Consider the following 25,850-nt stretch of genomic DNA (forward strand, 5'->3'; position numbering starts at 1 on the left):
GCAGAGGTAGAGCCATTGGAAGGTGTAGCCAGTTGGTTTTCTCAGAGCCCAGTTGGGCCATTTGTGAGTCACTTCTTTGTGCTGGTTTGGGTTTTCCCTGCTTGGTCAGGAATAACCTCCCTTGTCTGTGAGACCCATCAATCCAAACCCTTCCTCAAGCACACTAGCCAAAGTACAGCCTGGGCCACTAGACTTCTCCTTCCATGGTGGCATTTGATGTAGTCATTGTATGAAAAATTCATAGAAATTCATAGAAATTCATAGAAAAAGGTCTGGGGAATCACATTAGTTTCAGCCCCTTCAGATAAATCCAACATGATAATCTGGTAATGCACAGAGTGCTGTGACTGCATGTTTGTCTACAGCTCAAGAGTAAAAGTAGGCTGAAGGGGTAGTGATTTCAGTTGTACTTGGCTACCTACTTTAATGATGGGATCAGAAAAGGTTAATGGTGGTTTTGAACAAAAAGGTATATTTAAGCTACCCAAAGCAAATTTCCAGATAAGTATCTATTACATTCTCTTTGCAAAACTGCAGAAAGCAAACTGCCTCCTGCTTGCTTCAATCAATATTCAAAAGACTGTCTATCTTAAGCTGTGTGAAACTGAGGAAGTGTCACTGAATATGACCCTGATGCATCCGCCACAAAGGTTGTACTTTAGATTTTGTGCTACAGCTTGTGATTGCTCATGTATCTAAAATTTGGCAACAGATGGATAGTATTTTTTTAATGAATAACACTCAGTCCCTATCTCAGCACTTAATACTGCTGCAGACATCTTTTCAACAGAGCCATGCAGTTATGATCAATAATATGTGAGCTGATGTTTCCGCTCAATAACATACAGCCCCTTAAATGCCCTTCTGAAGTATTTTGACCCCTGGAGAGAACTACTTTAGTACAACCATTTTCCGTATTGAAATGGAGATATTTGCTATTCAGCACAGCTGGGTCTTGAGCCTAGAGAAGCAGATTCAAATAGGGATCAAATCTACATGCCATGTTATTAAGGGGGCAAGGACTCTGGAAGGTCTAGCAGTGATTTTGAATAATTCAGCTATTTAATGCTGTTTTAGGGTGACTGACATTAGGTTACCAGAAATTAAAGATTTGACTCATAATATTAATTTTATAGTTGCTTCATAATAAGGTGTTAATTCCAGTATAGAATAGCTATTGAAAGCAGGATGTTATTATGAATATTTCATAAAAGAACCACTACCACTGTTCAAATGCAATTCAGAGAGACTGAAGGTTATTTAAATATATTGAAGGGCTCTGGGTTTTGTTCCTCTTCTGCCCTCCGGACAGAAGAGGGGCAATCGGCACTTTCCAAGACTAGGTGTTAAATCAGTGCAAGATGCAGATAAGAACAAATAGATATCTTTGCCTAGAAGGTATCTGAACCCAGTAGGCCAGGTCTTTGAATCTTGTTGCCTTAGTGTTACAAAAACACAAGGAAAACATACAGGATATGCAGTCATATTTTATTAAAACAAACAAACAAACACAGGCATTATTCCAGTGATCAAGCATCTTCTGTACAAGATCAATGCAAGAGTAAGCGTTTTATATATTAAAAAAAATATATATAAAATACATATATATAATATTTTTTGCTCCCCCCCGACAATATATGAGACAGTTCAGAGCTGATGTAGTTCAGAGTAGGAAATGGGATGTCACTGAAAGTGTCCTTGCACTTTGGCAGTCCCTATCTTACACCACGGCTTTCAGGACTTTGCCAACATATTCCTTGAGGTGTCTGTTATTTAAACTAAGGGTGTAAGATTTCAGTTAGCTACCTTCTCTACAAGTGATATTAATAGGCAAGAATAAATTAAAAAAAATTCTCCTGCAAGTAAACAGGCTGGTAGCATTAATACCTGTCTGTCTGTCCACATAGGAGGTAGGCTTATGCTAGCTAGGGTAGTAGCTAGAATAACACCATTGATTTATACTGTTCTGACTAAAACAAGGGGAAAAAAATGTTGGGAACTGATGATAAATAATGTTGTTTTCCCCTTCCCTTGTCCTTCATCTTCTCTCACAAGAAGAAAAAATACACTCAGGAAGAGCCAAAATAAAGGATGATGTATCATGCACTGAAAATGAGTGAATTTGGTTTCTTTGGAGGAAGGAGGAAATRAAATGAAAAGAAAAATTGTCGGTCTTCAGGTATACAGTCTAGGGACTAGTTTATGCTCCCAAGCTGATCTGTACTGCTTAGCACAGGGAAGAGAAAGGAGTTATAAATTATGAATAACAAGAAGTGCCTTCTCTTATGTCTTTATAGTTTTATTCTTTTGAGCCATTAGTGTGGGCTGTGCAAAACTGGTGAAGCTGAAATTTGCCAAGATTTATGCCCGGGTGTAGAAAAGCTGCCTTACTTTCAGATTAGAAGAGCTAGCAGTGGCAAATCAATACATGCAAGTCTGCAGAGTTGCCATGAGCTTAGCTTTTAAATACATATTAGCATTCATCTGGTTTAATTTCTCACCTTGCCAAATCTTTATGTTCATTACTGATCATTTCTCAGTGTGAAAATAAGGAATAAAAGAAATTGTCAGACTGTAGAAATAATATTCCAGAGTTGTAATTTAAACCTGTTTGGTACTTCAATATTCTGCTTGCAATTGAATTATAATTATGATTTTTTAAAACTATCTTTCATGGTTATGTGAAACTCCATGCTTCTCACTTTTTGTATTCTTTTAGAGAGCCACATGAACTCCGATAGTTTATTTTCAAAGTATATTGCTTCAGTTTTTGATAGGGTCTGTTTTTAGGGTTTTTCTTCAGTGCTTTACTCCTAGTCTGAGCACATGCTTCCTGTCCATTCTATAGTGTTAAGGCAGGAGAACAACAGGGTGAGACCATTTTGCTTTCTTAAAATAACATAGCTTTTTTCTTCCATCTTGAAGCTGTATGAAACTGTAACCCCTTCCCGTATACCTGAATAGCATCAGTGAGTAGAAGCATAGCCATCATATAGCAAATTTCTGTAGAAAATGTAATTGTCTTATTTTTTATTTAAATAAGAATGTTTGTAGTACTAAAAAGCGGGTTAGCTGAGAATTCCAAATAGCTTTTTAATTATTTCTCTCTTTTTGTAAAATTAGGATTCTCCAAGTTTTTTCTGCTGAACTGGACACTAAACGATGTGGATTAGTACAGCCTTTTTCATGAGGAAGGAATTTAGAGGCAGACATTTTGATTTTCATAGTGATATAGCACTTACTGATCATGTCTTATATGAATGTCTTAACATATGTTATTTGATTTATGACAATTCTGAGATTTATTGTTTGTGATTATCTGTAAGTGCTGCTGAATAGCTGCACAAATCATTTCTGTAAGGTAGTATAAATGACCCTCAGTCGGGTGTCTTATGTTAAAAGTTTCTGTAATGCTTTCAGTGTAAGAGTACTACATATCGATTACAATATACTATGTTAGAAGTAGTAAATCAGTTCTTAAATCACTCAATCTAATAATTTACACACATCATTTCATACTCGATCCAACGCTAAAACTGGTTTCTCAGAAAACTATGCTGCATAATTCAGAAAAATATGTATATAGTAGTCTTTTACTAACCTGGCTATTTAGCTCAGTAGAATTGGTAGGAAGCAATACTTTTAATATCAACCAGCATTTGTGTCTATGTAGGCTGATATTTGAAAACTGAACATAAGTCTGCATAGTTCACACCTTTTAAATTGCTTAGCATTTGAGTCTTAAAATGGGCAAATAGAAAAGCTCCTAAAACTGTAGAGCAAAGTAAGCTATGAAGTATTTATATACCTCTGCTAAACTGCAGTTTTCACAAACTGTAAAGATGATACGCATAAACAATTTCATTTTCTTTAAAAATAGTCACTTTGATTAATATGTTACTGTGTTTTTTTTAAGTTTAGGAGAAATAAAGTTATGGTCACTTATACATACTTGTACATCAAAGTGTGTTAAAAAGGCAAGTCCTTCTATGCGTCTGATGGGTAATTTATCCTGCTTAACCTATAAGCTGTAAAGTAACAAGGCTACTGAACTGATAGACGGCCTAGCAGATGGCTCGGCGATTATGCTGAATCAGTCAGATTGCCAGAAGTTAGGGTCGGTTATGGAAGGGGCAGGGTCTGTAAGAAATTCATTCCAATCAGTGCTTCTGAGGTTTGTTGCTTGAAATTTCAATTTTCTTCAAGCAAGTGACAGCTTCCTGCTTCTAGGTTTTTCTATTACAAACACTTTGATTACAGTTAAAATGGGTATGTGATCAGCAAATTTAGGACCAGCTTGTTGGTATCCGAATGTTCACAAGAATCAATAGAATGAAGAGAATCTGTAGGTGTTTACGAAATATGAAAGAAGATCTCCTTGGTACAAGGCAAGAGGTTTGCTCTGTGAATTTGTGGTGTCGCTCTCTCCTTTTTCAGTGTCTGGGGCTGTTGCTCCAGTCTCTCCCAGCATTGAGTTGAGCATTATTATCTCGCTAGTTTGTGAAAGATTAAATGGGAATTAAATTTGAGCAGAGTAAATTAAGTTGAGCAACTTGGTGCTATCCTCATGTTGAACATCACAGCTGTATAATTTTTGGTTTGCTTTTAGCTTATGCACAGATTGAGGAATTTAATTTTCAAAAGTGTTTATCATGAGTGGCCCCCTTGAAATGCTGGGGAAGGATGGCATTAAGCTGGGAAGGAATAGCACAAGTCAGGGTATCATTATCTTCAATGAAAACACTGTGTTCGGTGGTAAAAATCATGTCGCAGCTGAGCAAAGACAGGCCAACACTCAGGGCTTTGAAAAATCTCACCCTGAAGTGTGGGTGATTATTAATCACAGTTCTGCTAAATATCTATATTCACGTCCTCAGTGGAGAGATTGAGGCAACAGATGCCTATAAACGTGCTAAAGCCTAGAATAGGAGCTATAGAGTCATCCTTCAAAATTTGCTTTGTTAATTAAAAAAAAAATAATCTAAAATCAAGATTTTATGGCTAGGATTTTTCATCTCTCATTATTCCATTTTACTGCTGCTGTTTTTTTTTTCTCGCAGTAACTTCAGTTGAATTGTTCTTGGTGCTTGCCAGAGAAGAATACTAGAGCCTTCCCTTCCAACTCCAAAAGCTATTCAATGGGGAGGTTTCATGGATTTTTTTTTTCTCCATGATTGTGTCATCATAATACTGAAGAATAACTGCTTTTTTTCAATATATATATTGCAACATTCTTAACACATTAAAAAAATCCTAAACATACATGTTGTTACTTTTTTTTTTTTTTTTGRTGATTTAAGATTGATGGAGAAAACACCTCTGCAGGAATTGTTGGATATATATCACAGGCTAGAAAGCCACATTAGGAGTGCTGATTTTAATGCCAGCTGTATTATGTCTTAAATGTTTAAACTATTTAGAGATACTAAAAGACAATTTTTCTAAGTTGCACCAAATGAAAGAGCATTGAACAGTGGGTCACATACTTTCAAGATAATCGATTTGTTGTGCAGAAATGAGCATAGTAATTGAAAAACTTTTGCAAAATCCTGTTAAAAAAAAAAGAAAAGAAAAAAAAAGCTGTAGGATGCTAGCAGAACTTATTTTTTCCTAGTCTTTCAGTCAGCTTCTAAAGAATGGACAGAGATTATTCACATCTCCACAAAGCAAGAGGAAGCAAACATTTCCTGATTCTAAATACATTTCTTCCCTACCCCCACATATCATCTTCTGCTAAACCAGGAAATAACTACTCTTAAGAAAAACAAAATGGATAGCTGAAAAATAATAATCTCCAAAATCTAATTTCTTCCTGTATACCTCTTACTATTCATTAGACTTCTGAACTCCTGGCTTCTCTTAGCTATAAGCAGTAGATACATTTATGTAGAAGGAGCCAGAGTACTATATAACAAATACCTATTCATAAAATATTGTCTTTTATCCATTACAATTAATATTGCCCAAGAAACCAAGAAGCTGTCTGTTCATACCTCAAGAATAAGAATTATATACATTCATTATGCTACATATCTGCTCTTCTAAGTGATACAAGGATGGATAGTTGTAAGAACTGATAAAACACCTAATTTTGCATCTGATTTTGCCTTTTTTCTTCCTTCTCAGTGAATTCTAGAATTGTAACATACAGGCCCTGAAGGAAAGATTGTTTGTACCAACGAAACACTAGTTTGTATCGTGCTAACGTTGGTAACTCCATCAGTAATGATGATGATGTAGGCTTTTATAAGCTAATTCTTATCCAAAATACAAATATCCAAAATTTAAAAGAGGAATTAAAGGTGGAGAGGACGTGAAGAAAGCTTTCTTGCAAAGAATAGACAATTGCAGCACAAGAGATTTATATTGAACAGGGACTAAAGCCAAAAACTTGTGTTGTGTACATAGATCCTAACTCATCAGAATATATTCTTTTCATTAACAGTCAAAATGTAATTTCCATTATTTTGCAAACTGAAAAAAACATTAGCTGTTTTGCATCATAATAACTTATAATCTACTTGGTTAGGTATTTTTTTATCCCCCAAGTAAAATTAAAAACAACAAGGAAAGTTACTTGGATATTTGTATACTTTGAAAATGCCATCCTTCTTTCTGAAGTACTGGAGAGTGAAAGGGATAATTACTAATAAAGGAATTAGCTTTCTGTCAAAGCCCTGTGACCCTTTGACAGAAATGTCATCAAAGCAGTGTTTTAACTTTAGTTTAGGTTCATAATGAAGTCCTATTTTACACACAGTGAAATATAGATGATCCAGTGCCTGAAACAGGGCGCATCTGGCAGAGTTGATTAGCCCAGTGTTTGTGTATCTGAATCGAATATAGAAGCTTTAGCTGAACTAAACAGATCAGCCTGTCTTTTACCAAATCTATAACAGTTTCAAAACACAAACAAGTAGTAAGCTAGATTATGCATACCTATTTACTGTCTTAAAAAAAATAAGGAAAATGTAAATGCTACCAGTTTTTTTATATAAGGTTAAGTTATGCACTAAAAATGATTGGTCCAACTTTTGTTTGAAGTTACTTCTTACATTCTGGTGAGCGAATCTTTAGGCCCACGATGACCATAAAGCGACTGAGTGATTCCAAAGAGTTTCTTAAAGAACAGTATGTTTCCCAACAACAGAAAACAAAATACAGACAAAATGTTCTCAGCAGTATCTCCTTCCACACTAGGGCATAAATGTGGTGAAGAAAAATCTAAGAATGGAAACCATATGGCTATAGTCTGTGTAACCTTTGGTTCTGTTCTCCAAACTTAGTGCTCTGCCGGATGGAGTAAGTTTCTCTATCGAGTTTTTGTAACAGAACATTTACCCACAATTAGGTAGCAGCGTTAGAGAAGGTTGCCACAAGGTCTGGCAGTATTGTACCAGCATGTATTTTTCTGAAAGTCCTACCTAATGGAAAATCCAAGGTTTTATACATGAAAAACAGAAAAAATCTGTATCTAAGCTTAAGAGGGGAGCAAGAGCATCATGAGGTTCAGTATGCTGCTTTCCTAGGATGCAGCAGAGAGAGGGAGACTTGGGAGCCGGGTACCACCTTCCTTACAGATTCCAGCCACAGAGGCTGCTCAGAGCTTGTCTTTGGAGCCAGGGAAAGATTGCAGGGCTGAGTGTCTCCCTGGCTCTGCTGATGGTCTAGAAATGTCCTGACCACTGGAAGAGCAGTGAGGCTTGGGAACCAGCTGTATCAAGACAGCTCATGCTGAGGACTCCCTTGACCCTTTTCCTCAGTTATAGGGAAACTCTGTTTTCTTTATACCATGAGTGATGCAAAAGGTGTAGAAAAGCTGGGCACAGGTGAGACCCTGCCATCGACTGCTCATGTTTCACTTCTTCAGGCTTCAATCAAGATGAACTGGCTGGGCTTCCACATATTCTACAAGTATGATAAGGACTGTGGTGATGTTCTTCGTTATTAAGACCCCTAATTTCCAGTAAATTATTTTGAGCAGTATTGTTCAAAATAGAATACTTTGGTTTAGGGGAGGTGGGAATGATCTCTCAGAAGTTGCAAATTCCTGATTTGCAGAAGTGATTATATATTCTGTTTTGTTGCCTGTATTTTTGGGGTGATACTGAAAGGGTAGTATTACTCCCTTTCAAACAGGGAACTCTCACATTTAGAGTGCGTGTAAGATGCACAGAGACCGACCATATTATTCACTGAATAAGGCCATGTCTGAACAAGAAAGATTTCTTTTTTCAAGCTGATTTACAGACAAAACAGCCACACCTGCATGTTCTTTTTAGTGTTACCATTAGTATACATCAATCACTTTGGAAGTATTTCCTCCATTTGATCCATTTCGTTCTAGCTATTTACCTAGTCTTAAAAAAGTTTTAGTTTGATGTGGATGCATTCAGCAATTGCAAGTTTCTTTTAGGATTAATTGATCTGCTCTCCCACAGGGCCCTCCTAGCTGGATCAGCCTGTTTAGTCGTCGTTCTCTATTGCCTGTGGGTCACCTGGTGAGAACGTTGGCTCCTTACTGAAATTTTGTGTTCAGCCAGGTTCTCTTTCCTTTCGCAGTTCCACCTTGTACTGACTTCATGCATCCAGAGCCGCTCATGCATTATGAAATCCATGCCCAGCTTTGCCACATGATTCTGGCTCTTAGAAATGAAGAACATTCCGTGAAGGGGAACAATAAGATGCTAAGATCAAAAAATTAATTTAGAATAAACACTGAGGATACACAGCATTGTTTCTACATAGCAAAGGAGTTCTGGCAGCAGTACCCTCATGCAAGGGATAGGATGGGATCTCTGGGAATCCTCTCTTTACAGCTGGATTGAACTTAGTCAAAGAGAGAGTCCTGTCAGTCTTCAACAGGAAGTTCTGGACTGTCCAGGGTGGAAGACCTAAGCAGCCCTCTGAAGCAAGGACTTTCCGTGTTAGCAAAGATATGCTTGCCATGTTAGTCTCTGAGTCAAAGAAAGCCAGGTGGTAGAGAAACCCTTCAAAGCAGAAGCTAGAAGACAGCTTGAAATTGCTGCAAAGGGAAACGCTATGAGCTTGGTATGATAAGGTATATTACATTAATGTGTAGACAAAGACTTAAACAATTCATTCCAGACGTCCCCTATCAAGCCTCTCAATGCCTGTTCTTATTGTACCTCCCCTAATGCACACACAGATAAGTTCTTTCAGCACTCAAAATAGCACTTGTGCCAGAGACTTCAAGCTACTTTGTTCCCCAGTCTTTGTCATGCTCATGGTGGCACCTTATCGCTCTCATGTTTGCAAGCATGTTTGTTATAATAGAAGATGTACAAAGAAAGAAAAATAAACACTGGTTCAGTTTGATCAGCACACTTGGTCTTTTAAAAACCCTTTTCTTTCATCATGCAGGTCACCAAAATTAGGCTTCAGAGATGTTTTAAATATCTATAAACTATTCCCAGTTATTTGTAATAAGTCTGTCAGTGCAGTTAGTTGCACTGGGTTTGACCATCTTACTGAACAATGTGTTTTTTAAAAAGTATGCGTTGATGTTTTGCTTCAAGCCTTGCACTTGAAAAGAACCTAAGACAAAAGCGCTCTATGTTGATGTGCACATTCCCTGGCAGGACTTCATCTTAGGGCAGTGGGTAGCTGGAGTTACCCTTCTGTTTTTGCACAGTGTGTGTGTAATGGGTAGAGGTAAATATTGTCTAATTAAGTAGCAGGACTGCATATCTTTCTAACTTGGCTTTTGAACAAGTCTCTTCTTGATATCCTGTTAAAATATACATTTGTGTTGGTGTTCTGTACTTAAAAGATAGCTAGTACACAGGCACACAGGCTATTACTGAGCATGCTTCCCAAGATTAGCACTAAATTGAAAATATTTTTTTAATTGCTTTGGAGGAGAGGGAACAAGCAATCAACAATATAGCCTTTCCTCTTGCTTGCTATATTCATTTTGGTAAGCAGGCGATATATATAAGTTTTGACCATGGCTTTAATATGTTTTAGATGATCATTGATTTCTGATTGCACCTACCAAGCTAGCAGTTGAATGCAGGAGCCTATCTTAACGGGAATACTGGGATTGCAGAATCCATGAGGAAGGAAGCAGATTTCATGTCCATTGCCATTTGAAGGGAGCACTTATGAGGAAGTGCAAGGGATGTCTCCCCCTGAAATCAGGCCACATGGTGGGAACAAGGAGGTGATGTATCGTGCTGGTCAGGTCGCAGGTGGGGTGAACTGCATTTCTGTGCTTCACAGGGTGTCAGTGGAGATATGTCACTTGGGAAGAGTATCTATAGGGAAAATTGTAGGAGAAATGGTGATAGCTTGCTATTGTTATACTGGTCCTCTGATTCCTTCTTAGACTCTCACTGTTGAAATTTCTTGGCAGTCTTTCATGGCAGCTGGTTCTTTGCAGGAGCTGTGCTATCTAGGACAGTGAATTAAACCACTAGTGGTCTTGCACTTTGGAAGATGGTCCATGAAATGATTGTAAAGAACAGACATACAGATGTACGTTTCTGTGCCGTTGGCTGGTGTGCGTCAGCGTCTGTGGGCCAGCCTAGTCCACAGTCAGTCCCTGATTTCCCTCTGCCACCAAAGGCAGCCTGAGAGTTATGCTAATTTTGTTCATGTAGATATTCAGGGCTGTATTTTTCACCTTCCCTCCCTCCCCCCTGACCTGAAAGAGTGGTGGGGACAAGATCGTCCTTCATTTTTTTTCCTTTTTCCCAAAAGGTTATGTAGCTTCTCGCTTTAAAAAGGTTAAGAAACTGATAAAGGACGGCAGGTATAGAATACTGACCATCAGATATAATACTGGATGCAAGTGACTTGGGACATAGGAGTATGTATCTTGAAGAGCTCTATGGGTTTCCATCCCTGAACGGTTTGCCTTTCCCAAAGTTATAACATGTACATAACATGTAAATATGATATGTACATTACACTCGCAGAAAAATTTTAGAGACAGTTCAGAAGGTTTAACTTAGGAAATCTACAGCTTTCTATGTGGGAATGACTTACTTGGAAAATAATTGGCACTAATGAGGAAGACACGCTCCAACTATTAGATACAATTTATATTGCTTTATTACAGCTTCTAGCATGGTATATTTAAGTATACATGGATTTTCATAGTTTCTTGTACATTTTTAGGCTACAGAGAGATAGTTCTATCTTTAGAATATAAAGGTAGATGCTCACAGTTCCAAATAAGTAAGGAAGCCAATAGCTGGTGGCTTCGATTGCTCCAAATTTACCATTACAAGTATTTGAAGCCACACAAGAACTTGCTGAAGAAACAGAGGGAGCTTGAAATTGGTCACAAAGATTGATAGCTACACTGAAAAAAATGTATTTAAATATTTTGGAGGGAAAGTACTTTGCAAATAGACTTCATCCTTGAATAATTATCACTTTGTAAGTGAGAAATTATTTGAGCACTTTTAACTAACTAAGCCTAACTTTGTTAGGCTTCTCAGCTATTCTGAAGAAATGTTAAGACTATATGGGTGCTGCAGCTTCAGAAATTGAGTTAGTCATCTTTTGAAATAGTATTGTTTTGAAATGATACTCAGTAACTTTCTCTCTATTTAGCAGGTGAGCTGGCAAAACTTTATTCTTCCCCAAATTTCACTTTCTTTTGATAATAATATTTCTAATGCTTTTCAGTGTTTTCAGTTCTTGTACAATGAAATAGAACTGCTTGGCCTGTAGGGTTTGTGTGTGCATATTAACGTGTTACATTATTTTCCTCATGGAAAAAAAAACCACTCTCAAATTACATTTTTCCTCTTTTGTATACTGATTGTATCAGATGTAGTTCAAAAGCAAAAATGGAGGTTGTGGTAAGGACCTGGGAGACCCAAGTTCCATTTCTGATTCTGCTGCTAATTCCCTGCGTAACTGCAGCCCTTAAGCATTTACATGCCAGGGGAGTTGCTTGCTTAGTATTGGAACTGGCCAAAAAGTAACACTTGATTTCCAAGAAGATTGCAGATTTTCACCAACAGCAATAAATTCTGCTCCAAATTGGGATCAAAAAAGCTAATACCGCAGACCTTTTGCCACACTTGAGAAACAACCATCATTCCTCTAACTGGGATTTTTGTTTGTTTCCCAAGCTTAATTTTCTTTCTCAGATCTTTGGATGCTCACCTTTGGACTGCATAGCAACTTGGCGTCCGGGCTGCCAAGATCTTAAGAAGCTGCAGAACAGGCAATGAATGGGTTTTGTTTTGTTTTACAAAAGAAAATTGAAACTTTCCCGAGGGATATTTTGGTTTTGTTCAAATTGTTAACATTTCAATTTTCCATAAAACACAGAAAATTCTTTACCAGCTTTGCTGATCAGCTTGCATAAAGCTGACTCACTTGTCACCTTCCAGCATAGAGGTTTTCATCTCTGGATTTGTCAGTGAAAGGAAAAAAATGTCTATGTTTTTTGCTTGCTTTTTTTTCATAGCATTTTAGTTAGCAAGCCTAGCATAGACAAGACAGTTTCTTGTCTGCCTTATCTGGTACATATATTGACAGGGAGAGTCCAAGCTTATGCCTAAAACATATCTTCTTTCATATATCAGGATTTTACCTGTATCATATCTTTTTTTGTGTAAAACACTTTTTCTCTGGCTTGTTTTGTGATTCTGCTGTGCCACTGGTAATGTAGGGAGAACAGAGCATGATCGTATTTGAAATTATTGGGGTTTTTTTTGTTCCTTCTGTCTACTTATGAGTTTTCATTATACAGTTATACAGTCTATATATGATTCCAACTTGTTAAAAGTACATGGGTAATAGAATATAAAATGATGTGAATTTGGTGTCTCTTGTAACAGGATGTTTTTTTCTTTTTTTCTTTGCATATATATACATACATTTTAGGTATGGGAAAATTGTATCCACAAAGGCTATTTTGGATAAGACAACAAACAAATGCAAAGGTATGTTTGCCTTTAAATTACATTCACTTGAGAGTCTTACATGATTTTATAAGATATACTAATGTTGTATTTTAAGTGATTTTAAAAAGTTACTCAATTCTCATTCCTGAGCTAGTCTTATTCTTGCCCATGGTCAGCATATTCGCTGTATTTGTTTGCAGTGGAGCTGGCAGACGGCCTATGTTGGAGATGCAGTCAAACCTGAGTGCAGCTAACATGCACAGCACTGTCTGGCAGTTAGCCTCTATTTTTAAAACAAAAATGGAGTTAAAAGCAGCTTTTCCCCTTTTGCCTGCAGAAATTAGGGAAGCTTACAGAAGATCATTCGACTGTACTAAGCGTCTGAAAAAATTACATATTGTGGAAATCAGCTCTATTAATTAGAATAGTTTAAGGCCGTACTTAATTACATGTTCCAGTACTCTAATTGTGTTTTGTTCTATGCTATTCAATGTGTTGGGAGCAAAGAAGGGGCTCATTTTCACCAAAGTAATTGCAGCTGGAAAAAATAATAAAACTCCTTTAAATAAATTGGATACATCAATTCAGTTCACTGATCTAGAGCACTCATTGCAATTACAGGGAGACCATATCCCAGCAACATGCATGGTGGGGGAAGGTGTGGCAGCAGACACGGGAAGTATCAAGTTTCAGACTTTTTTTGCAATTAAGAGGATAATTTCTAAGCAAAGTAAAGAATTGAGTCAGCTGATTTAGCAATGTTAATGGTGACCCCATGAATAAGTGCAAAGTTGATAGGCAGAGGCAGGAGAGGCGGATTTGTCATTAATCAAGTCAGAGTTTTGGGGGAAACTCGGAAGCGGTGCAGCAGCCCAGGTTCATTCTCAGCGCCACATCCCAAGCACTTAAAATGGCGCTGAAAGTTCAGTCTCTGAACTTTCTACAAAACTTTTTCCCAGCTTGTATTGCAGATGTCATCTGCACATAATGTGACTAGGAAAGAGCAGATGTCTTTTTCTAGTATTTTAATTCATTAATACATATGACAGCACTTAACTAATTTAGTCTTCCCTCCCCCAATTCCCAAAGGCTTTAGTAGCTCTGTCAGTGATACTGCTTATGATCCTGACTCTTCAAAGATTTAAGCACAAAATTTCTCCCAATAATTTGATTTTTCCAATAAACCTCACAGGTGAAAAGCAGTAACTAAGTCTTTTGTAACAATATACAGCAGCCTAAGGCTACAGGGAAGCTCAGTGCATGTCATTGAAATTGCAGTGGGAACGTAAGTAGGCAGAATGCAGATATCTAACTGGAATTTAACCAAAAGTTTGACAGCATCTCTGACTCTTGCCAAAAAAACATACCATAGGATTTGAATGAACTGGAGCCATGAGGGATTGAGTTTACATATCATCTAAAAGATAGCAAAGCCAGCCTGGATGGCATGCTTGGTATCAGTATGTAACTTCATCTATATTGCGCCCTACAGTGCGGTGGTGTTGATTGCCTCTGCTACCGTGAGTATGGAAAGCTAATTTTGCCCTGGCAGCACAAAACTTGATATGAGCTAATTCACTCTGTTTCATGTCAATATTTAACAGTCCACCACACCACATGTTACACCAAACAATATGCTGCTTTCTTCAGCTTCTTAGCAGGTTAAGCTTGCACTGATGTACAAGACTGCTCTGGTTGTTCTTCCTGAGTTAAGCTGGTTCAGATACATCTCTATACAGCCTTTTTGTCCGATAGACATATTCTAAGAGTATACTATTACTTTCTGAGGAAATAATTGCATTTTCTGGTCCTCTAGAGTGTTTTTTTTAACCCTACTTAGACATTGAAGGGGGACTTCTCTATTTAAGGCTGTTCACTGGGGGAAAAAAGGAAGGTGAGAGACACAGTATAAGATTTTCAGTAACATCTATGGGAAGTAGCATCCAAACTCTGACTGTCTTTCATTGAGACTTGAGCATCTAGCTCCCAGATCCCATTAAAAATTCCAGCCTATAAGGTCAGTGTCTGATAAGAGGCCAGGGTATAATGCTGTTCATATATCCTGGGATCTATTAGCTGTAAATTGTTATTCGAAAAAGAAAAAAGCTACTGTATATATTTCCTTAAGAAAGGGCAGATTTAAGATGGAAATTATTATAATTAACTTTGCTTTTACATTAACATTTAAAAATTATATTTTACAGCATAAAAATGCTTTAGGGACAATTTTTTACATTCTGGCTTCAGTGACAAGAATGGGAAAAATTCATTTGATTTCAATGGACCTGGATTTTCACTCTTTTTTTTAGTTTAACTACTATCTTTTATGTATATACAATAAAGTAACTAGTTTATCAGAAATTGGATTATGTTGCAGTAGGTATGTATCTTTTAAACTAAATTCCTATATCAATTTTCAGTAAATGGCCTGTAATTCAAAGGCTTATTTGTCATTTACTCAAACTGGACTAAGAATCTAGTTAGAAAAATTAACAGATTATGCTTTACTTAGTGATCTCTGGGAAATAAACTAATTATGTCATATTCGCTCTTAGTGGATACATAGCTGCTAATACAAAGCACCATACTAATTGTTGGAATTTGGACACAAGCCTGATGGTGAATGGCCATGGAAATTGATTCTTCCCACTAGGACAGGTCCCCAGCAGCTCAGGGTTGAAGCACTTTGGTAGTCTGGTTGCTTTGGGACTACATGAAGAATTTAGGATCTCAAACTGTCCCTTTTCACTCATAAGAAAATTGCATTAGATACCCATGCTAGTAGTATGTGAACTGTTTGATTATAAACTGGTTGTCTTCTTGTTCATGAGGTATGGTTTATTTTTCAGGTTATGGTTTTGTAGACTTTGACAGCCCAGCAGCTGCTCAGAAGGCAGTTTCTGCTTTAAAGGCTAGTGGAGTCCAAGCGCAGATGGCAAAGGTGAGTTAAAATAATTGGCTAATTCTTGCAATGGCTTCTGAAGATGAGCAAGCTTACACATTGGCAAAGCGCTGGCAGTGTGAATTCTCAGGTTGCAGGCCCTTTACAGAGAGTACAGACTGCAAGCCATGTGAGACATTAAGGTAACGAAATGGGGACTTTCAACTGGTTTATCCCTAATCAGCTCAGCTAATGTGGTAATGAAAGAAAGACAGTCTAGTAAAGTCTTCAAACTGCTCTGGTTGGATTTATCACTTTATTCATGATATTATTTTCCCATTGACTTCGTCAAGAGAATAATTAGCAGTAATTTATAAGAACCCACACTAAAGAAGGCTTCACAGATTAAATTCAACGTGTTAATTTCTGGACACAAGTGAATAGCTGAAATAATTTACAGGTTTTATATATTGCCTGTTTGTTGTTACTGAGGCTAGCAGTCTCACAATTTGGGGGTGAATTTTAAGCATACATGGCAAAATTTAAGCTTGGGATTCTGTCTTCAACTTTTCTAGTATATTTTGTGTTAACAAAATTAATATTTAGATCTGGACTCTCATGATAGATGTCTTCAAATTCTCAGCCAACTCTTTGGCAATCTATTTCTGCATCAGGGCAAAACAAAGCATTATTACAGAGAAAGAAATATAATCTTTCCTTTTGTCTCATTTTTACTGATCCTTGCTTCTGAATCCAGTTACTAGTTAACAGTGATCTTCAGAGCAGTGGTCTTTCAACCTAAAATAAGTTTTGCAAACCCGTAAAACTGGGGAGATAATACATTACTAGTGATTTTGTCATGGATTCTTGTTCAGTCAGATGTCCTGGTTCCAGCAGAATGCCATAGACACCACTATAAATTTATTAAATAAAGAAAATATTCCCATCATAATCTGTTCATGTAATTTGTGGTATCTTTTAAAGAAAATTTCTTTTGAATTTGAAAATTAGATTTAATTAAAAAAATTCCAGTAATTAAATAGTAATCTCAGAGTTTTTTTAATAAAGTAGAGTCTGCAGCAGATCTAGAAAATCTTTTATAGTTATCCATTAAGTACAGATTTTTTTCAGATGAGATATTTTCCACAGCTTCTCAGCTGAAGAGAACAGTTAAGCTAACAACATAAAATGTCTTTGGATGGGTTCCAGGGCGACAAAATGGAAACCATATGTTTCATACTTAATGCATGTTTCATTACAGCCATGACACAAACATACATGCTTACTGGGAAACACTGGCTTTTTTTTGTAATATTTTATGTATTTTAATAAAGACCTTTCAATTTACCTTTAGTTTTGAGATTTTATAACATATAACTAATGTTTTATTTAAATAAATATTGTATTTTATGAGAAGCCATTTCTTCAAAGCAGGATCACTATTTTAACATCTTAGTTAATCGCTGTAAAATATAGACCAGATTTTTCAAAGCCTCAGTCTACCACCTTATATATATGAAATCTAAGTAGGAGGAGAGAGAAAGGACAATACAACTCATATACATTTGTTTTGCTAATGAAAAGGTTTAGCTGTCTGATTTGTCTTCTTGACTCCAGTAGACAGAGAAGCTCCAATAATTCTCTATACTAATCTAATAAATATTTCTTAATTTTTTCCATAGTGTATTTTTCCAGATGCTTTCCTCTACCACTTAGTTGCAGAAAGAGACCATAGACTATATTGCTCATATTTCTTTCTGTTAGTATTAATTAAAAAATGTGTACCAGAATACTGGACAGTTTTGATAGGTTTTCTGATACTATGTGTGTATCAGGCCTGGTGACTTGAGGGTATTCTGTATATCTAAAGTTTGCATTAGACTGAAACATGTTATTCTGCTTCTCAATGTGGTAAGAGTGTTTGAATTATTTCCAAAAAAACCCCCAAAAAACAGTACCAAAGATTTCATGAGTGACTGGGAGGCTTGAGTGCTTTGATTTTTGTCTATCTGATTTGAGCCATTGGATTTTTTTATGGGAAGTGCTACTCTCCTTTTGTCTGAAAAATCATATCTCCAGTTGAATGCTTCAAGTTGAGAATCACAAGTCACTTAAAGTTGTTTTGACAAGATTAGCAAATCAGACTCCTCGCATACAAGAAACTGTATAAAAGTTTGCATGCATTTGTGTATTTACTACTTTATCCTTTTGCATGTTACCATCTGTGCTATAAAGTGGTCTTGTTACAGCGAAACTGTTTAGTGTGGCTTTACCCTGAATTTCACACCAAAAGATTTGGAGGAGAGTTTGTCAGCTGTCTCGCTGATGGGTTCCCTCATTGACCAGTACAACCGTGTCCGTCTCAAGGAGAAATACCAGTTGACTGGACCTGTCATTATGCCGCGTCCGTGGCTGGCAGTAGTATGGCTCCTTTGTGTGCTCTTTGTCCTCCCACATCACTGTGGCAGTCCCATGACCTGCAGCAGATGAAGTGGAAGGAAAAATTTTGTACTTGGAGCCGCACTCTGAATCTGACTGCCATAAACCACTTTTTGCAGTGTCACACTAGAGCTACACGTAGGGGAACAGTTATTTAACAGTTATTCACTTCAGCAAGATCATCGAAAAATCCTAGTCAATAGAAATACTTCAGATTATCCATAGTAAAGCTCTTCTTTATTTTATAGACATTGAATATCTGACTTTGTGAGGTTCTGTCCAATGGGTAAGATCATTCAGTACTCAGCTGTCTGTTTACAAGTTGATCTGACTCCAGAAAAATACAGGCTCATCTGCAACGTTTCAGCTAGTGTTGAGCAGCCTTGGAGGGCCTGGGGCCTGAGACTTAGCTTCGAGCCACGTCCTGTCAAATCTGTTCCAGTTGGGGTCATTGCAGAGAAGTGGCAACATCCTGAGAGCTGTCATGATGATAGTGTCAGTTAAAGAGCCAAATATTAGACAATTGCTCAAGAAACGTTATGTCTTCAATTATCCTGCTCTTTCAGAAGTCTGAATTTGGAAAACTTTACTAAGTTGATTGCTTCTGAAGCAACTTCAGAAGTTGTTGCTTTATGCTGGTTAAAAGTATCTTCTTCTGACAGCTAAACTGAAATGCCTCTGCTGAGTCGTGTTGGTCTGTCAGCTCACGCTGATGAAAGCTTACCATAAGCTGTTAGTGCACTGCCAGTGGATAGGTGCAGCTTTTTCACTGAAAAATAAAATGGAGGTAATGGGCAATTGCCTGTCTCCTCTATTTCGTTTGTATATTTCCAGCATTTAATCTTGTTAGTCTCTTTTCCAGGGCGCTTATGTGGCTGTGGAAAGGGATCAAGAGATGATGCGAGCTGTGATGGTAGCCGCTTTGTTTCAGGGCATGCTACAAAACCAATAGTTTATCTCTTACTCTAGAGATAAGGTAGGGAAAGAACAAGTATTTGTCTTGCAAGTGTACTGTTACTTCTAAACTAGTTAGTAACTGGCAGAATGTCCAATTTTTATTTTCGTTCATTTTAATTTCTTCTTGAAATTTCTCCATTTAATTATTTTATTGTCCTTGCTCCTAGAGGAGTGCTTTAATAATAAGCCAATGATAAAAAGTTCAAAAAGAAGGTTTTGCAGAACYACGCATTCCTAGATCAGATTAGTAGTGTTCTTGCAAAGCTCTGCTCATCCTCATGGTAAGGTTTGTTGTTTTATTAAAGATATAATTTGAATATCTCCATTTTCATGGCTCGATGAGCAATGGGATCTAAGATTTGCTCAGCAGCCTTCCCTTACTAAAGAATGACAAAGAATAAAGATTCCTTTTCAATGCTTCTGTAGTTGTTTGAATATTGTAACTTTCTTGGAGCGTGGAGTTTGGGCATCTGGTGACTCTCTTAAGAGGAATGTGGTATTGCTTAAATTTTGTAGAAAATGGTAGATTTGTAAATATTTTGTAGAAATGGTATTTTAAAATGAGACCATTAAAATAACAAATCATATTTTAAATACCAGTGAGGAAAGATCTGGTGCTTGGAAACCTTTGCCTGAATCCCAGCTCTTTATAATTCTGGGATAGAGGGCTAAAAAGTATGTAACAGGATATGAAATACTGCTTTCTCAGTGTTTAGTCAACTTAAATCGTATCGTACCTTACATTGTTTCTTAAATATAATGAACCCTAAAAAAAAAAAATTGTTTCTGTAGGAGCAGTACAGTCAATAAACAAACACTGCTGATCTTTGTTACAAAAGTTGTCATTTTTGCTGTCAGGATGGGTTTTTATTATCTGAGTGATTCCCCTCTCCTTCCCCCACCCCAAAGGTAAAATCAGTGAGATAACTAGGATTCTACACTGTTCAGAACAGATAGTAAATGTCTTAGCATCTGAAGCCAGATGCCTACAGGAAATGTACTGTATATGGGCATTTTGAATGGAGATTTTAAAAAACTGAAAATCTGTAAGGGGCATGCTAGAGACAGTGAAGCCTGAATGCTATAGAGATATGAGTAACTTAAATCCTCATACATTTTTGACATTGAACTTAATATGAGAAGTTTGAGTTGGTGTTCAGATAAAATTCTCTCTTGTTGAATGGTATTCATCTGTTGTTTACTCATGGCTCCAGAAGCAACTATTTCAGATGATTGGAAAAGCAGCCATTTTAAATGGAAAATTGGGTTTAATTCTTACTCCTCTGGATGTAAACTCATATGCAAATATAAAAGGTAAAAAAGTAAAAATTACTGAATAAGAATGGTTAATAAATAATACAGCTCTTTGCATCCTTCTATCTGATCTTCTATCAAATTTAAGCCAAGAGAACTATGATTGTATTTACAGCCTAAATAAAGTAGAGAATGTCTATATCGTACTGCCTGCAATGTAGAGATGTCTAAGCTAGTTAGACTACCAGCCTGGCTGCGGCAACTCAGAGCTCACTGAGTGCTAATTAACTTCCTTCTTGGCATGGCAGCGACAGTTGTATAGGCCTATTATCTAGCTCATGGTAGGTATACAAATTTCCAAGGTAATATGGTGAAAGGTTTATCGCTTTTACAACTGTTCTACATACTGAGTTACTGCGTTTTGTAAAGATCTTGTAGTGCGCTTTGGGCATCACAAGAAAGTCCACGTTGAGCATAGAGTCCAGTGCTCTCAAAAGTGTATTTCAGTCCTGTCTTTAAAATTGGCATGGTGCCCTCCCTTTAAAATAACTTACCACCCAAATCCAACACAATTGCAGTAGGTTCAATGAGCCTGATCCCCCAGCTTTTATGTTTTTGAAGACCTTGGCTTCCTTCCCGACTCCTCCTCTACTCCTGCTTTCTCTGTTCATGAGTTTTTTAGTTCTACCCTAGGCATCACTTAACTATGCTGTAAGATTGTCACTGACAGACCCTTACAGCTTAAACAAATGATATTCATTCTTTTCCCATTTGTGTTTTCCTAATTTTTTTCCTGTGGAAGTGCAAACTTATCTTTGGTAAATGTATGCTATTTATAACAGAACCCATAAAAATAATTCCTGGCCTTGGCGATCTGTGGACATAATTTTGAGCCAAGAAATGTTGTTCTATGTACCAATGTGCATTTTKGGGGGAAGACTCATTGTTTATCTGTTCAAAGATTTCTCCACAGTAGCACTTTTTTAGGACTTAGGGCATCATATTCACAATAATTCCCTCCTTTTCAAAATATTCACTTACTTGGGCTGGAGCAATTAAATATACTCCTACTTTTTGTATCAGATCTCACATTAACAACTCACCAAATATTTTCACCAATTTCAGGCTTGTGCAAAAAATTAGGGCTGTCTTTAGAATTGTTTCTCACGCAAGTTGCATCAGAAGGATGCCTGTGATAACACTGCAAAGTGTGTTTTACCAGCCTACGCTGATTATTCCACCATTCATAAGGTACTGTTGCCATATTCTGGAGCAGTCTATTGGCTCTCAAAGCAGTAGACCAACTCTTAAGCTCATTACCTAGGTTATTTTTTGGTTTGTTTTAAATATTAGACTGTTGGGTTCAGATTGATCCTCTAGAATCTAGAGATGTCTTAATCTTGTAATCTTTATATTCTTTACTAATGGTTAGGAAGGCAGAACTGTGAAGCTCTCCCTTTATCTTTCTTTCCAGTTAAGTCCATTGCAGGAGTATTTTTTATATTCTAAACTTATTTTAGATGACATTTTTCTTCAAACATTTGGAAAAGTGAACTGTCACACTATGACACAAGTCTGAATTGCAAGTCTGAATTGCACAGGAGGTAAGGGTTTTTCAGGAGGGGAGGGCCTGCTTAGCCGCTTGTCCTCATCTCTGTAGCAGAAGTCAAGGCTGTTCCATATCTGTTAAACATGATGTACTAAAGGCAGAAGAACATGACTTGGAGTTAGCAAGTATGAGAAACAGCTAACTTTTATGACTTTTAACAATGTATTGCTTTTTGTACTTGTCTTCACTGTGGCAACCTTCTGGAGAATTAAATAGGTTTTCATTCCTACAGAGTAAAGTAAGTAAATAAGTTTAGGTTACCATGGTAGCTAGTGCACTTAATCTAACTGGAGAAGGTAGGCATATTGCGATATTTTTTGTTCTTCATCTGGGCTTCTGAATGCCAAAGAACAGATGACAGGCAAACAGGAGCTAACTAAAGCAGTTTTTCACAGCAGTTTCTAGAAACTGTCTTGAAAGGAAAGTTTTCTTTTTACCCAGTTTGTGGTCCTTTTTGTAAGCAATAGCATTAAATCCTATAGTACAATTGTAATGAACTGTTTAAAAAAAATTAAAAAATATCCCTTCATTTGCATACTTAATTTTTAATTAGCTAAAATAAAAAGCTAGAAGATAGTTCTTTTAAATCTGCATATTGCAGATCACTGCAACAGTGCATATTACTGCAAAACCAAGTTCTTAGAAGTCGTTATACAATAAATTGAAGGTAAGCCAAACTTTGCTTACCTGAGGGCTAAATGACCATTATTGCAGGAATTGCATTTGCATAAAATAAGACAGTTAACAACCACTTCCCTTGTGTACACAGCTTCAGCCCACAAAAGTCTTATCTCAGTTGCTAAGCAGTGCTGTGGCTTTTCAGGCAAGGGTAGCATGCCCTATTACGGGCCTTGGTGGACTCTCTGAGCTTTCTGTGGAAAATGGTGGCACCCATGAGCAACGTTACAGCTCCCAGGGTGCACTTTTGTGCCCGCGTAGTAAAGAGCAAGCACGAATGCCAGGGAATAAAAAAGAAGTGTATGATTGCATTGATAGTCTGATTGCAAACTTGAACATGGTGCTAATTGTAGTTAAAAATTTCTTTTTATATGGTTCTTATTCCTCTTTATAATACAGATGAGCCTATGAAAATGAATTAAAATGTTTAGTTTATTAATCATATAAAACGTTTTGGGGATTCCGGGCAACAAGTGAAGATTCTGGTAGCAATTTTTCTGCTGAATTGTCTTGTTAACAACTCCTGGTCAGCCAGTATGAAAACTGTGGCTAAAACAGACGTATTTCAGTGAGACACAGGCCAATTGTAAATTTTAAAATAGTTTCTATATGGAGGCAGACAAGCATTTAATCCCATCCTATCAGCCAGAGGATCTTCCATGCTGTGAGCAGTGCCTAGTCACATGTTTCTGAATGGCTATCTGTTAACTGTGACCTTACACAGAGCAAGAGAAAACAGATGTCTTATCATTTTGCCAAGTTTCTTGCTTGAATTTTAGGAACGGTTCCACACGCACAGGGAGGTTTTTGTTAATTTCTTTCAGATGATGGTAGAGCACTTCACATTATGTGGGACTCCTGATCACCACTTTTCCACTGAAATGAACGTTAGCCGTTGATTATTCCTATCCCTTTTCTGAGAAATATTGTATCTTCTATTCAGCTTATTAAGTTAGTGGTGTCAGTGCTTTTTAGGAACAGGAAGTGCACTGATCTAAGAGAGCACTGTTCTAAATGGTTGTTTTATTGTGTTCAGCTGGAGAAGTTCTGGAGACACATCTAAAGGTGTTTGGTGAGAAAAGACCAAGAGAAATTTGCTGACATGAATTGCTAAAAATAAAACATCCTAGTTGCCTCAGTAACACAAATACTTACTTTAGCTCAGAAATTCCCTGACATTTGCCCATAACCTGCACAGAACTGAGCACTTTCAGCACCTGCTGAAGGTTGTGTAAACTGAGGAGACCCTGCACTCAAAGATAATATGTAGACTCTCAAATTAAACAGTTTTCCTAGATCAGTTAAATCAAAAAAAAAAAGAAAAGAAAAGAAAAGAAATCTCAATGGTTCTGTGTTCTATTTTTTAATTTTTTAATTTTAGCTTACTAGCCTGAATCTTTCCACTGACTTTAGTGAGTTTTTTTTTTAATCATTCCCATGAAATGATACAAATCATTTAAAGGGATTTAGGATTTCTTAGGTGAAAGCAGTTTATATGGCTTCATGGATTTGAAACACAGAAAAATCTACCTTTGAATGCATTTAGAATTTTTACAGTCTTATAGGCAAGGTTTGAGTTGGGTTGTTCGTGTTGGCAAATATTTTTGATGCAGTCTCACTTACTTGCTAAATTGCAGAATAAAGATTAGAAACTTATATATCAGAGGAATTAATTTTCCCTTCTGAAACAGAGCTGTAATAATTACGCAAACCAAACTATGATGAGACAGGTTTCAGTAAGGAAGGAAGTCACAGAAGTTAATGTATTAAACTGCTGTTTGCCAGAGAGGCATAGGGACAAGTTAAAAAGTTTGTCTTTCTCCTAACTTCCTGAATTTTTAACTGTTTAACCATTTTCAGTGCCAAAACTTTATATAAGAGCAAACATCTGTTTGTACAGTGACTTTTGTGCAAGACAGGATAAAGATGGATAGGGAGTCCTAGCTGCAGTTACCATTTGGAAGTAAGCTTGGAAATCTAGCGTGTTCCAAGGGAAAGGAAATTACTTGCATCTTATAATCTCTCAAAACCCACCCAGATCACTATTTTAAGGCTTACTAGTCTAATGGAGATGACAGAAGCTGCATGATGGCAGAAGTAATAAAGGGGCAGACAAGGAGATGTTTCACACATTGCTAGGCATAATTTTTCCACTGCCAAACTCTATAATAAATTCCAAATATGTGCTAGTTTTGTCTAATAGGTAATAGGTCTACTCTACCAACAACATTATCTTTGTATTGTAAACCAACTAGCTTGGGAAGCAGAAACAGTCTTTTTTCCTACAAAATGAAGAAATGGATTAAATTAATCTATCCTGATCTATTTGCTCTTATGATTGAACTGCTGCCTGTGCCCAAGGGTTTGGGGCACTACCTAAACGTCTGCAGTCTTTGCACGCTTTGGAATGTGTTTGTTGGCATTTAAACTATTTTGTTCTGGGAGAATTACAAAGGAATGAAATCTCAGCTAGCATTCCCGAATTTCCCAGTGACCACCCGATTCTTTGGCCTTCTTTTTGCCCTTCCTCTCCCATACGTGCCCTCTTTACCGCTTCTAGCTATAGACGTTTGCAGAAATACCTTCAAATTCCCTATTCCCACTGTGGTCTGTATGTTCTGTTGAAGGATGAAAAGCAGAAATAACTGAATTCCTGGGAGTATTCTGGTTGGAATATACTGTCATAGAGAAAGTGTCAAGAAAGTAGGAGTTGGAGCTAAATCCTCTCCAGTCACCCATTCAGCACTCACCTGACAGAAATCCAATCTAGTTACTATTACAAAGTAAGGATTGTATCATGGGAAGCAAGTCAAATTTTTCCTTCGCAAAATATTTTCTGTTCAGAAAAGCAATTTCCTTAGAGAGAGCAATTTCCTCAGATGCCATTCCCTCTTTTTTTTTTTCCCTTCCCCCAGTTCCCAAAGGCACTTGCAAATTGGCTAGTGCTAATGTTGCTGATACTCTAAAGACAGAAGCATTCCTGTCTCTTTTTCTGATAACATGATTTTGTGGCATGATGTTCTCTCTGATAGGTTGGTAGGTGCAAGAATTATGCTCCCTAGTGTGTATGGAGGAAAAGCTTTGTGTCGCATCATGAATCCCAGTAGGCTTTTGTATACCTTTCAGCAAGGAAGGCCTG

General features: G+C 37.1%; 1 protein-coding gene across 8 annotated transcripts in view; it reads left to right on the plus strand.

Annotated features, from left to right (window-relative positions):
- The window catches only part of RBMS1 (RNA binding motif single stranded interacting protein 1), a 97,530-nt gene that overhangs the window by 43,976 nt on the left and 27,704 nt on the right, over positions 1-25,850 (plus strand). For all 8 annotated transcript variants that reach the window (XM_026077932.1, XM_026077933.1, XM_026077935.1 and 5 more), the window contains 2 exons: positions 12,874-12,932; positions 15,743-15,834. In XM_026077932.1, coding sequence (XP_025933717.1) covers positions 12,874-12,932; positions 15,743-15,834 — 151 coding nt within the window. The remainder of the gene's footprint in view (positions 1-12,873; positions 12,933-15,742; positions 15,835-25,850) is intronic.

Source organism: Apteryx rowi, unplaced genomic scaffold (genome assembly GCF_003343035.1).
Source record: "Apteryx rowi isolate R43461 unplaced genomic scaffold, aptRow1 scaffold_47, whole genome shotgun sequence".
NCBI classification, from domain to species: domain Eukaryota; kingdom Metazoa; phylum Chordata; class Aves; order Apterygiformes; family Apterygidae; genus Apteryx; species Apteryx rowi.